The sequence below is a fragment of the Seriola aureovittata genome, chromosome 2 (genome assembly GCF_021018895.1).
Source record: "Seriola aureovittata isolate HTS-2021-v1 ecotype China chromosome 2, ASM2101889v1, whole genome shotgun sequence".
Taxonomy (NCBI): Eukaryota; Metazoa; Chordata; class Actinopteri; order Carangiformes; family Carangidae; genus Seriola; species Seriola aureovittata.
Genome location: NC_079365.1, coordinates 24,429,180 through 24,443,417, shown reverse-complemented (window position 1 = coordinate 24,443,417; position 14,238 = coordinate 24,429,180). Strand labels below are relative to the sequence as shown.

The 14,238-nt window shown below is 40.3% G+C and overlaps 1 protein-coding gene across 3 annotated transcripts in view; it reads right to left on the bottom strand.

The window, feature by feature from the left end:
• LOC130186287 (metabotropic glutamate receptor 4-like) overlaps window positions 1-14,238 on the bottom strand; it is a 178,837-nt gene that overhangs the window by 147,843 nt on the left and 16,756 nt on the right. For 2 of the 3 annotated variants that reach the window (XM_056403282.1, XM_056403263.1), the window contains exon 2: window positions 144-1,196. In XM_056403282.1, coding sequence (XP_056259257.1) covers window positions 144-707 — 564 coding nt within the window. In that variant the 5' untranslated portion in view covers window positions 708-1,196. Of the gene's footprint in view, window positions 1-143; window positions 1,197-10,948; window positions 11,054-14,238 lie in introns of those variants that run through there. The other variant, XM_056403272.1, reaches the window with a different exon arrangement.

The following is a 14,238-nucleotide window of genomic DNA, read 5'->3' as shown; positions in this document are numbered from 1 at the left end:
TTTATCAGTCGCGTTATCAATTATTCAAACAAATATATAAGGAGGATCAATAAAGCAAAATCACAAAAATCCTAGTTTTCACTTTCATACAGTATTCCCCAGCAAGCACAGCTCCTGTTAGAGATATGGTGCAGATGTCTTACCTTAAACAGGCGCAGTATGTTCGCCACCATGATAGAGACGGAGCTGGAGGAGGCGCCAATGACGCCCACCACCCTCTCAGGCTTGGTGATGATGGGCGCTCCCCCACCCAGGCACTTGACGTCTGACCCGTCCTTCTCGATCAGAGCCTGCACGAAGGTGAGCGACTGCTCCAAGGCGTGAGTGTCCCTGGAACAGGTGTCCAGGATACGCGCTCCCAGTGTGATGTTAGGCAGCAGATTATTGTCATTATTGATGCGGTCAAGGGCAAAGAGCATGGCCTCCAGTCTGTGTATGCCCTTCTCCTTCTTCAGCTCCCCACACGGCTTGCCATCGTGGCCCCTGGCGTGTACCGGGAAGAGCCCACCTAAGGAGATATCCCCGTCTATGCGGATGGAGTTCAAATGTGTGTGTCCTGGCCCTTTGGGCTTGGCAGCCTGAGCGGCCTTGAGGGAGCTGTAGAGAAGCAGCAGCAGCAGCGGCAGGAACAGGCTGTTTCGCTGACAGCCGGTCCGATCCGGTCTACACACCAGGGGTTGAAACATGACCACAGCCTGAGCGCACATCCGCACCGTGCAACCGAACCCAGCAATCGAAAAACAACAGAAGCCAGGTATTATTTTATGATGGCCAGAGGGTTAATTGCAAAACCTCTTGAAGCAGTTGGCACAGAAAAGGCTTTCGCTCATGTCTCTCCTCTCTCCCCGGCATTCAATTAATGTAGAATATGAGCTTGGCTCTTTCACAGGGTGTAATTCTGTTCTCTTCTCCTCTTACACTCCCTCACTCCATCATCTGACCACAGTGGTGGGCAGCTGCTCTTGTGTCTGCTGTTATTCACAGCCTTTGCCTATGGAGATCCTTCACTTGGGGCATTAGGAAGAACAAAGGTGAACGATAAGCTTTTTCTCTCCGTCTCCCCCTCCCTCTCTCTGTGTCTCTTTCCTCTCCACCTCAATCAGAAGTTTTTAATCTCCCCTGTTCCCCTGGGCAGGGATTTGGTATATGTCAGAGCCCTCAGGCCTGCTTAGGTCCACAGGCTTCACAGCGAATTCCTACAAGATGAAAAAGAGAAGAGTAGTGAGACAGTGGACAGAGAAAACAGAAAAAAAGCAAATGGATTTGTATTGGTATGAGCATTTCAATAGCTCTTTCTTTTTTTGCTTAACCTTTTTACTGCAGCGTTATGCGGAATGAAGAGACAGTTCTGCTTCCAAACTCATTTCTCTCTCTTATACAGTCTTCCTACGTCTACCTTTGAATACAAAAGGTTGCCATGGACTCTCAAGGTTGATTGGGCTGAGAGTCACATCCCACGTGCTTCATTCTCACCTTTCCACCTAGTCGGTGCACCCACTCGGCCTCTATCACAATACTTTGACATTTTTTCGAATGTTCCACGTCCTATTTCTTATATTGATTTTACATGAAACAGACAAATTGAAAAACTTTTTTATGGTCCCAGTAACAAGACTGTGCTGTTGTTGGCACTGTGGGTCTCACTAGGTTGCTGTTCCGTGTGGCTATGAAATTATTATTTTCCAGAAAATGTATCACCGTTGCTGCCACATTAAATATTTCTTCAAGGCCTGTCAAATCATTAGAGACATTTAGGGTTTAAAGGCGAGTTCAAAAGGACTGAATAAGCTATAGGATAAAGGTAATATCTCTTTGGGCAAAGTGGACCGCTCCAACATTACCGAGGTATTTCTTCTTACTAGAGGCAAAATCAATTATATATATTATAATAGAATTCATATGTGGGTCTTTGAGTCTCTAAGGCATGTCTTAGTCTGTGCCCGCCAGGGTAGGGAAGTACAACAAACCAACGCGGGTAGGGCCTGAGAAATGAGAACAAAATGGTAATAATGCTATTACAGATGGAAAGCAGCTTTTATATCCAAAGTAGGCAAGAAGAAAAATATCCACCTTAAGAAATCACTGCATTAAGCAAGTGGACTCTTGATTGTTCAAACATCGTCCAGATCACTGCCGCCTGCCACAAAGGGATTAGAAGAATAATATTTTTATTGTCTTATTTTACACATCCTGAGCACGTATAGAAGCAGAGCTCCAATACAACGATAACCTTAAGTCTAAAACCTTATTCTCAGCTCTGTGATACAAGTTGTGCCTAGCTAAATCTGTTTTGATGTGGTTTGAGTTTATTGTTTCACCGCTGTGAGGGTTATTAGATGCAGATTTTGTGCAGATTTAAATGTTGTAAACAAGCTCGCTAGGTACACAACGCAGATTTAAAGCTGGATTCTGAGATTCTTAGCTCCATACTGTGATGCACATCTACACATTATCATTCCCACCTTTGTCTTCTTTTCCTTCCTCTGACACACACACACAGACACAGAGACAGACACACACACACACACACACACACACACACACCTGCGAGACAGACACACAAATTTGCCACTACAAGCCATCTTGTATATGTATATATCTACACCCTGTTCATTCCTGGAGCTGTAATAGGCTCTGAAGGAACAATCTAGCGACACACAGTCACAGAATAGGGCTGTAGACATTGGTTTTCCAGAGGAGTGGGTTGAAGCCTTGGATCGGCAATGGCTGAGATTCATTGAGACCATATTGGAAGTGACAAGGTCCTTTGAATACACCCAACTATCTCCTACTGAGTGAGAAGTAATTTTTCAGAGTTGATTCACTGCAGGTCCACTTTCACTGCTGCACAGCTGATGACAACAGGAGAACCAGCCAACTCAACCTTAGCTCCTGTAACCACATACAAACCCAAGCACCAGCATATCTAAAAAAAATCAAAGCAAACACTGAGGCAGAGGCAGAGAGAGCTGCTGCTGCTGCCAAAACACTGTGGTATAGATAGGCAAAAAGAACACACAGCTCTAAACACTGAAGAATTCAAATACAAAACTGTCCTACAACACTGCGGATTTCAAGACAGATGTCATCAAACTTCATGTTTGTGCAAAGAGGAGCTGGTGGGGAGACAGCTCATGTCTCCATCAGACTGAAAAGAGCAGCCAGCCAATCTGAAGGAGTATCTTGCGTGCAATTGAAAGAAAAGGATCTTACACTTCACAAGATTACATCAAGCATTATCATGTTAATCAGCTTGTTTTGCCTTGTTCCAGATGAGTATCTTATAGTGTTTCCTCTTTGGCCACGATCTGGGTAATTCATTCTGTAATCTGGAAGATCTCAGTGCATTCAGGGTGGGCTGCCTGTACCCTTTGAATAAATCATTTCAGAAACCACCATCACTCTGTTGAAACCTGTGAATCCCACTTTAATCAAGCACTGGGGTTGGTGCAGACCACCTCTCAAGAGTTTTATGCAACACGACATATAGTGATGTAGTAACCCAATCGAAACGTGCAGTATTAGCATATTCAGTGAAATCAGGTTACATGTTATCAATGTTCCCAGTGTACGGCTTATTTCTAGAACTCGGCTGTAATATGCTGCTTGTAACGCAGATTCAATGCTGTGGCTCATTTAACACTTTTCATTTCATTTTTTTCTAAATCTACCTCAGCTTTGGTTTGCCTTTGAATCACTGCAATGAACAAAAAGAAAACAAGTCACATTGGCTCCAAATGAGAAGACCAAATGTGTGTGTGTTTACAAATCAGCCCCTGATGGCATACCTCAATAGACATGTACAAAAAGAGACTTGAGAAAGACAACAGCAGTGCTTCCCAACTGCAAAATGTCAAAGACAGCTGCAGGAATTAGAGGAGATTCATATCAGGAGAACAGACTCTCCTCAGGTGCAAAAGAGAGCGAATTTCAGAATAGACTATGCATTCATTTGAAAAGGCCATACAATAACCTTCAGGCAAATAAGTGTGTTGTTACATTGGCTACAGCAGCAGCCGAATCTACAGAGACACCTCAACTATACTACAACGATACCAGCAAAACTTGTCTGTTTACAATAACGCATTTTAACCAATTCAAAAATATTTTCTGTGTTTATTTTCGGCCCATTAAAAGATGTCGGGTTATTATATAAGATTCAAGTTAATGAGAGTTCTTGACTGAAATATTATCAAATAAAACTGTGATTTTGACTGTGCACATGAAAACACAGTGTGGGTGTTGTTTTACATTGTACCCGGTTCTCGGCTCGCCTACACATCTGTCACCAAGATTTGTTTTCAAGTGTGCAGACAATTTTGATATTTAGGAAGTGTTGCAGCAGTCTGTTGATATTTGAAGGAGGTCTAGAGACAGTTTGTGTTTTAACAGAACATAAATAGCAAAGTCATCGGGGGAGATGTGATATAAGATATGCGAACGACAGAACTGGAGACTCGGGTTGCTTCGAGTTACAATGCTACAAACAGGATCCGTTTGCACTGGGAAGCATATGCCCCTTCCACTCCTCTACCCGCCTGACTTGTGCTTCATCTGAAAAATAAAAAATTTAAAAAACGTTTGCGTTGTGCAGACCAGCCACTCCATCTTTGAACTCCACCTCATATTTTTTTTATTGCTTCAAATTAGAAATTTCCACGGCTCTAGCCCAAGCGTTTTACAGTCCAATCAGTACTGGAAAAGGAGCATTATAAATACAAACAAGGATACACCTATGTATATGTATTTTCAGCAAATTATTCCCGTCTTTATCCTCTGACCTGAGCAGCTGCTGGGTGGTGAAGCCAGCCAGGGAAACTTTCAGAGATGCTGCAGCTCTCCTCTCACAGATGGGCAGGAGGGGCTCTCTAATTGACACTCCAGCATGTTGGTGCACAGCAGATCAATAGGAAGGTAGAAGGAAGCCACCCTGAGGAAAATGAATGGCGAGAGCAGGATGATGCTGCATACAAGGACTGGAGAGCTCAGAGGAGGTGGGCTTTAGAAAAGATGCATCAATAAGATGGACCAAACTTGCAATGTTGCTCTTTGTTCACATTAGTAAGTGGTCTGGTAGTAATACCTTAAATTTTGAGCGAGAAACAACTGCAATGCAGTTTGTGCAATACACTAAACTAAGCTGAACCACTCTGCCACTGTTCTAATAGAAAACATTGTGTTTAGTTTTACAAGCAATTTTGTTCTATGCAGCATTATAAAGTTTATAGCGTAATAATTCCCGTGCCAATCTGCAACCAGCATCTACAGTTACATCAGTTATAAATAGTGAATAATTTAGAGCTGCAATGGATGTTTAATTGATGATTAATGCGATTGCTGTTTATGTCCTTGATGATTACATTAATGGTCTTGTGTATAAAATGTTAGAAGAATGGGATGTTTTGAGATGTTTTGTTTTGCCCACTCAACAGTCCAAAAGCCACAGACATTCAGTTTACAATGATAAGTAGCAAATGTTCGCCCTAGAGAGACATAAACCTGGGGATGATTGATGTTTGTTTTTGATTGAAAAATGACTGAAATTAATGATTAACAGCTGTTGATTAATTTTCCATTCATTGACTTACGCGATATCATTAATGCAAGGATCATTATCGTCATATCATATGCACGTTACAAACGATTCTATATTTTTCTCAAGAGTCAGAAATTTACTGGAATCAAAACTTCTAACGCAGCTGCAACTAAAGCATGTGCACAATTTTGACAGAGTGAATCTTCAGGCCTCCATACGCCTCCATCATCACTACAGAAAAACGTCTTGATGAACAGAGTCTTTAGTTGCCAGCTGTCACACTATACATTTGAGACAAAGAGCAATCCTGCTACCAGTCTGTGTTATACTTCACAATAGAAAGACGCCTCCACTCACTCAGATCCGCACAGCCTGAATGCGGGCTTTCTTCAGAGTTTTTTAAGCTGCAGCACCTCAGCTGAGCCTTACAGTGGCTGAGCAGTGTTTCCCTCCATTTTTGAATAGCTCACCATAACAAGTGACCACAGATGTCAGAGTAAACAGTTGGCAAAGAGGGAAGTACCTATCAAAGCTGCGCAGGCTGAAGTGCACACTGTAATAATTCAAACCAAATTTTAGAACATAAAAGCTAGAGCTTTCAAAACAATTATCATATTAGGCGACCACTTAGTTTGCTCCGATTATGACGCTCGTCATTGTGCTCACATATTTATTCCATACAATTTTCAGCATTTTCTAAACTGGACAGGATATAAACTCTGCTGAGGAGCCAGGTACAACTAATCACAACCAATTTCTGCAGTCATTCTTTATCCATCTTTTACTAAGAATGATCATCTTTACATTCCTGAGGGAAATCTGCAGGAATAAGCATTTCTCTTGTAAAAATAATCAGCATATGAATATGAACTTAAGCAAAACTGCTCAGAGCACTCTGATTTCTGATCATTTAAAGATCTCTTCAGTACTTAAATTCAATACAGAGGGCAGCTAATCACTTCTAGATTCTGCACTGAAAGTTAGGTTGTGTCAGTACGTACACCATTTCATCACCGATTCAACTCATGATTATTTTTTCAATCCATCAATGATTGTTTAGTCTATAAAACACCAGAAAGCTGTGATAAACCGCCCACCACAATTTCCCAGGTGACTCTACAGATTGCTGTCCAAAACCCAAAGGTCTTCAGTTTACAGTGATATAAAAACTAATAAAGAAAGTAAAGAAATAAAATATCAAATAAAATAAATATATAATAAATAAATAAAATAGAATAGAATAAAGAAAAATGTTTGGAGTTTTTGATTGACAAGTGATTCAAAAGTGATTCAACTAATCGATGAATCAACTAACGGTTTCAGAGTGGGAAGAAGAAATACATAATTTAAAGTGACGACATGTGAATTCCCCAAAAATGAAGTCATAAACGGGTTAATGACCGCGTTCATTCAGATTGATGGGATCATGTCCAGTATGATGTACGGGATCTTGCACGTCGCCGCCCGAGGAGCCTGATGGGAAAAGCATCTTTACACAAAGTAAATTGATTGAAATGATCCCAATCTCTTTGCCTCGACGTCCGACGTGTTTGTCACTGCGAGATATAAGGAGAGATGGGGAGCAAGGGGCTTGAATATTTTAACTCTGAGGCGCATTAATTACAGAAACGGCAAAATGCAGTTGACAGTTGTGATTTATTTAGAACCCTGAGATATGTGGTAAATCTTGCTAAGACATGATATTATGCAACAGCTGACTGTGGCCGTTTGATTTCCCCTCCCTGAGAACCCTGAGGAAACACGAGTGTAATTTATCTCTTGAAATATCAACTGTATGACAACCACACAAGAGAGCCGCTCCATTACTGTGCCAGCTACAGAAATTTTAGGACATGCAAACCAGGCTTATTAACACGAGGCCAGAGCGGTGCTTTTTCCGACACAGCGAATGTGTATGTGCTGCGTTGTTTTGAAAATACCGTAAGTCATTCGGAAGACAAGGTTGAGAACAGAGGGGAAGGAGAAATGGGCCATCCCTAAATTTTTTGTTTACTTGCACTGGATGCTTTTCTGTGCAAGCTAATGGAGGGCTAAGATCACTGAGTCGCATCTAGCGGGAGATAAATGGACTGAAATGTGAGAACAAGCCCTGATTCTCTGCCCTGGCAAAGTGGAGGGAGAAATCTCGTGCTGCTTAAAAAGGATGAAGATGCTATGAGGGGAAACCATCGGGGAGTCAGAAGAGCATATTAAAAACTGTTGACTTCCCGTTCGCTGCCTGACTGACTCAATGACTATCATCTTGATATAACGATGAAACACACGCCCCCACATTCCTCAGTTCCCACCCTTCGTCTTTACAGAGTCTTATCCTTGATTCACTCAGGCTCCTATACTCTTGTTTAGACTCTCCTTTAGGGGGAAAAAGAAAAAAAGCACCAACTCTACTTTGTATTCACCACTGCTTCCAGGTTTCCTCTAAAGCTTTCAATTCCTACCTATCATCACATGCACAACTTGGGGATGGATTGAATACGATTCAGAGGGCAGGCTTGAATCTTGACTCTCCAGGTTAAAATACATACAAACGTCCCGGTCTCTCAAAGCCTCTGGTGCTGGAGGCTGCTCTCTCACTCACTCACCCTGTGAGCCTGGTTAATGGTCCAGTGAAAAGATGGCATGAGGTGAACCATCTCCAAGCCTCCTGTTGACTCTAAGCGGTGCTTGGTAATGATGCCTAACATACTTCATCTTGTGGGTCAAATACACTTTTTTTTTTTTTAATACAAACTAAAACAGTGTAATATGTCCATAGCTGTATAAGATGAAGACAGACTTCATCACAAGCCATCACTGTGTAGTGTGTCCTAGAAAGTGTCTGTGTGTAAGGGGGGGGGGGGTATGTTCAGTCGATACAGAAGGCTGTTTCTTCTCAGACAGATTGATTGATTTACTGTATCTGTAGAGCTAGACCTGCCCGCCTGTCAGGATTAAGGAATTTATGTCTTATCAAACCTGCGCCCCCTGAGAGACCTATTTTCCAACAGAATCACTTGAAGCTGCAACATATGGAAAACTGGGGCATATCAGCAAGAACAAGTGGTTCCGAAGTCTGTGTGTGTGTGTGTGTTAGATTTTTTTTCAAGATAACGGAAACAACACAATGTACAGTCGCACAAACATCCAGTGCCTGAGTGAAAGCTGCGGTTCGAGGTCGAGTCTCAATCTGGCCTCCAATCTGCTTATTGAATCTGAATCCTATCGAGTGTCTTATCAAAACATTTCGCATAAACTCTTGGGGAAAGAGAAAGATGCAGTTCTTTTCAGACCAGAGCCGTCACCTGCATCACCTTCACAAAACTGTGCATACACTTCAAATTCCCTGCAGCGAATACAAAAATGCATAAGACCCACACACTCCACACTACAGCTTTGTCCTAATCCTCAGAGTATAGAACTTTTTTATTCCAATTTATCTGAGAGAAGATTCACAACAGTCCGATTGTGTGAAAATTCAAGTGTTTGCACCTAATACTTTGGGAGACAACAGGGGACAAGCTTAAAAAAAAACAAACAAAAAAAACAGCTCCTCGTATTCCCACACACCTCTAACACAAGACAACAGACCTTTACCAGACTGTTTTTTCTGCAACACAGCAAAGATTGTGTGTGTTGGAAAAAATAAAATAATGTTAAAATATAGCTTTGGTCCAACTTTCAAAGCCTCTGACCATTAATTTTAGCACAGTTACCTGCTGATGCTTTCCCACAGGGGTCCACTAAATCCAGACGGGTGTTCCAACTCCCCTTTTACTTAAAACTGTCTGTGAAAAATACTCGACTGTGAACCCTGAGGTGCTGTTACTTGGGCCTGGAACCACACACAGGTAGCCTATTGCATATTGAATCAGAATACAGGTCAATATTGGAGCTGTGAAGACAAGGTGATTAATCAATTAGCCAATTAATTCACAACTATTTTGATAATGAATTAAGTCATTTTTGCAAAGCAAAAAATGAGCAAAAATTAGAAGATATTTGTTCCAGCTTGTCAAATGTGAATATATGTTGGTTTTGTGACTTCTCTGTGATATTTAACTAAATATCTTTGTGAGATATGATAGTAAATTTAACATCTTTTGGTTTTTGGACTGTTGGTCGGACTAAACAAAACATTTTAAGATGTCTCCAGCATTTTTTGCTATTTTCTGACATCTCATACACAAAACAATGAACTGTTCAAGAAAGTAATCATCAGATTAATCAGTAATGAAAATATTGTATAAAAATCGTTAATTGCAGGCCTAGTAAAACACAACAAACCAGTGTCATTTAAAAGTTTACATGTACCTTAAAAATATGAATGCATGTATCAAAAAATAAACACACAACGTCTGACGGCTTAGTTTACATAACACTGCATGCATTCAGTACTCTCTATACAGTAAACCAGATTTAATATTCCATGTACAGCCCAACTCAAAAGCAAAGCGAGGGTGAAAATGTCTTGAAATTTAACAACCAGATCATGTTTACCAAAGACACTCAGTCAGGGATCACACAGCAGACAGGTGACTGACCATAAATGTATCCAGATGCCTCTTAGTGTGTACACAGCACCTACTGACAACTTCAGTACACCTGCATGTAATGCAACACAAACCGAGCCAGTGTGGGTCAATGAGTAGAAGAGTGACATGTGCCCTATTAGGACCATCTGAAACATCTTCATGGCAAAGTGTTGAATGGTCTCGTAAATTTCCTCTGAATACACTTAAGTTTTCCTGAAATAGAGTATTTACTCATTTTAAGTGGCCAACTTCCTAGAATCCACCTGTTTACTGTCATGGCAGGTGCAGTTTAGGTTTATGGCTCCCATCACATAGGTCATTTTTTAGTCAATAGTTAATTACGAAAGTTGATATTCATATTTTTTTCAACAAACAAACAAACAAACAAACAAACAAACAAACAGTCCAGCTCTCTTCCTGCTGCAGCTAGATTTCAGTCAAACATAGGTGACTAATAACTGACTTTCGCTACCACTAATAAGTAGCCCACTCATCATTAATCATCTTTTAATCTACAAAGTCTGTCTATATTTTTGAAAACAAAGTTGGCCGAATTCGCTATTAGCGGTTCCAGTTTGTTTAGTACCAATGGTTTAACTGACAACTCTCAATGAATTTCTTTGAGACCGAAGAAAAATTAAAAACGCGATTATGCTCAGCGAGGTTCTGCAATAATATCGATTTTTATTTTATTTTTTCTGATTTCTAAGCGGGTTTCTGGATGTTTATTGACGATGTGAGCGATATTGAACTATATACTCAGAAAATGTTAGTCACATTGAATCTAAAAATATGTGTGCCGCGTCTGTGTGTTGAGATTTGACTGACTTATGGCTGACATTTCATACAAATAGGCAACAGGGCGCAAAGGGTAGCCTACCTTACTTAGTTGCATCCATGCGCCTGTCTGCCATGTTACCTTTGGTTTGATTTTGCTTTCCATCACCGTGGCCATTTGTAGTTTTGAAGTAGTCATGTCTGATTAGTTTGGTACTACCTGCGTTTTAATTAAAAGATGGTAAGATCACCTGGCTTCCGTCTTCTCTTAATAAAAACCTACTGAAATATTCCTACAGGGGCCGCTGTTTTATACTTCAACCCTTTCACTCAATGAAACCGGGGGGGAAGGATTACGCTGACATAAATGATATGTGATCAATTATTTCAGTGTAATTAAATCAAAATAATAGCTTGAATAATATCTTAGGGAACCTAGATATTTGCTTCTGGATAAATTCTGACTGCCCTTGATAATAACTACAGTTAATTGGTTATTTAGTATGCTCTGGGCAAACACATCTTACACTGCATAAAATACTTTTTTTTTTTTTTTGGGAGGGTCAATTTAATTGCTGGCAGGAGTTTTATAAACCTTATCATGTATTTGATGCTAATGGTGCTTTGTCTTATGTTTAGAGCTGAAATAATTTGTCCATAAATCCATTTGTCGACTGAAGATTACCTCTTTTGATAATTGTTTCAGTCCCTTTTGAGGCAAGAATGCTAAACAGATTGTCAGGGTGACACAGTGTCAGATTACAGCTTCTCCGATATGAAGATTTACTGCTTTTTGTGGACTAAATGTATTTGGGTTTGGGAGTTTTTTTTGGATAAAACAAGAAATTTGAAAACATCACTCTGAACAATAATGGGCATCATGTAACATTTTATTGACATATATCATTTTATAAACTGAGTAATCAATTAATTGAGGAAATAATGAGCAGAGTAATCAGTAGTAAATACATCAGTATTTCATGTGAATGTTCCTTATGGTCTAGTGACTTTAGTAGTGAAATATCCCAAAAGAGACAATTCTGAAAGTGGTTTGCTAGAATTCATCACCACAACCCCGTTTAAGCAAAATGGCACCATCATCTGTGACAGTTTCTATTGACCGTTGCTCCTACCTTTTGCAATGCTGTTATTACCTCTGCCAAGGAGGTTATGTTTTCATCCATGTCTGGCTGATCGTTGCACCAAACTTCATGGAGGGATGGGGCATGGGCTGGGAAAAAGACCATTAACATTGCAAGATTTTTTTTTTTTTTTTTGACATTTTCATAAGTCGCTGGAAATAATGTATGGATGTATGGATCTTGATGTAAAAAATCAGATATTTATGTTGTTGAGATCTATGAGTTTGTACAGGTTGGTGCAGATCCAGATAATAATCCTGATCTGGTGGAAGTAATTGTTGAATCTGCATTACTGTTCATATTTTTGTGTGTAGGATGGAGCATTTTGTTGCAACAGCAGGTGCTGGATCTATAGGCGGTCTTACGGAGAGACTTCATTTTATTATGCATGTGGAGAATCCTTTTTATGCATAATTGATTAGATTATACTGCCAAAAATCATGAGTGTGAACACCTGTTGCTTAACCTGTAAAGTTGCCTTTCAGACACTTTCAGGATGAATCTGTGCTCCAGTAGATACTTTTTTTTTATCATTGAGAATTTGAGTGTGGATTTCATTTTTGTGTTTTTCAAGAACACAGTTCTCATTATCCGTCAAACTCCTGTGTGGATCAAAGACAAACACACTTAGAGGTCCAAGCTAACGGTCTATAGCCCACAGGTCTTTTGAGACCCGCAGCAGATGTTGACAGCACAAGGACTTTATCCAAAGCTGCAGGTGGTTAATGGCACTCATGATGAAAAAAACAAAGGCCCACAAAGACCTTTAGTGCTGACCACTGATGTCCAACTATGACAGTGTTGGTTCTGTGGGGACAGGTGACTGGATAAGAGGATGGTTTTGATTAAATGGGGATTAACAAATCTTTTCCAGAGGCCTCTGTACATTGTGCGATAACAGCCATCTTACACATTATTTGCATGTTACACTGTTGGAGATGGGTCTAATAACATCTCAGTTGCAATTTGAGTCAGACTGTACAATATCAGCGTTTCTAACAATTGATATAAACACATGCCCATGAGGTATCTACATGAACTTATCTAGGACCGCTGTCAGCAAATGTATTCAGTGTGATTTCATGCCATACTCAGATTAATTAGTAGATGTGGGTCTGAGCAGCAGTCACACTGTGAGACTTTGGTCCTAAATTTCTAACTCTTGTCAGAATTTTGATGAGGCCTGTGTTTAGTTGCCAAAGCTCTGAATTCCCCGGCAACACACATCTCCCAGTGTGAAACCGGACCCCCGTTTTTGATTGGCAACTACAGATTTGAACCTATTTCTCTTATAACTGTCAATTTTCCTCTATAAGAGTCCAACATTACACAGTGCATTGGGACTTTAATCTGTTCCAAAAGGTAACTGGTTATCAAAACTGAACCCTGGTAAATACCGTACATAAAGGACCACATTGAGGAACAGCCTACCGCTGTGACTGATGGAGATTATCCTGACAAACACGACAGTAGGAGGCCGACCTAACCTAACCATTGCATCTTCAAGGCAAAGAGACAGGGGCAAAGAAAAAAAAAACAAATATCAGAAATACCCAACATATCAGCCTAGAAGTGAGAATATTTCACATCTTAACTCCACAGCCTATCGCAGGTCTTTACAAGTGTGTAATTGCTATGTGACACTTTGGAAGACAGCACAACAATGCAATCTCAAGTGAGATTATCTGAATGAAAAGGAAAGGGACATTGTTAGAGGAGAAAGATGTCTCTTCCAGAAAATAGCACTGCCTCTCTGTCTGCATTCATGTCACAATTCAAACATCAGTTTACACTGCCATGCCTTCGCAAGTTGCCCTGAACACTGTAACAAGTCTTCAGGGGCAGGAGAGAAGGATGTCACTGACAATTTTACAGAGTGTGAAGCTTGACTGCTAATGAGATTTTTTTTTTTTCTACCGCTAGCAAATATAACAAGTAATTTCCTGTACAAAAATAACTTCTTCAAAAAAACCACCAACAACAACAACAACAACAAAAATGTGGCAGTATAGCTGATTAAGTCTTTCTTTGTGTCTTTATTGTGCACAACTAAATGGACTGCCATCATTCTCCATTTAGGTATTCATTCATTGTTTGCTACAGTATTGTGGAATTTAGCTCATTTGTTTTACATTGTTCAGCCTTTAGACTGCCCGTGTGAAACATTTCTAATAATTATTCCTTTTACTTAAAACAGTTCTGGTTATTGGGCATTCTTTTGATGGTGCTTACAGGCTCATCGCTCAGCAGT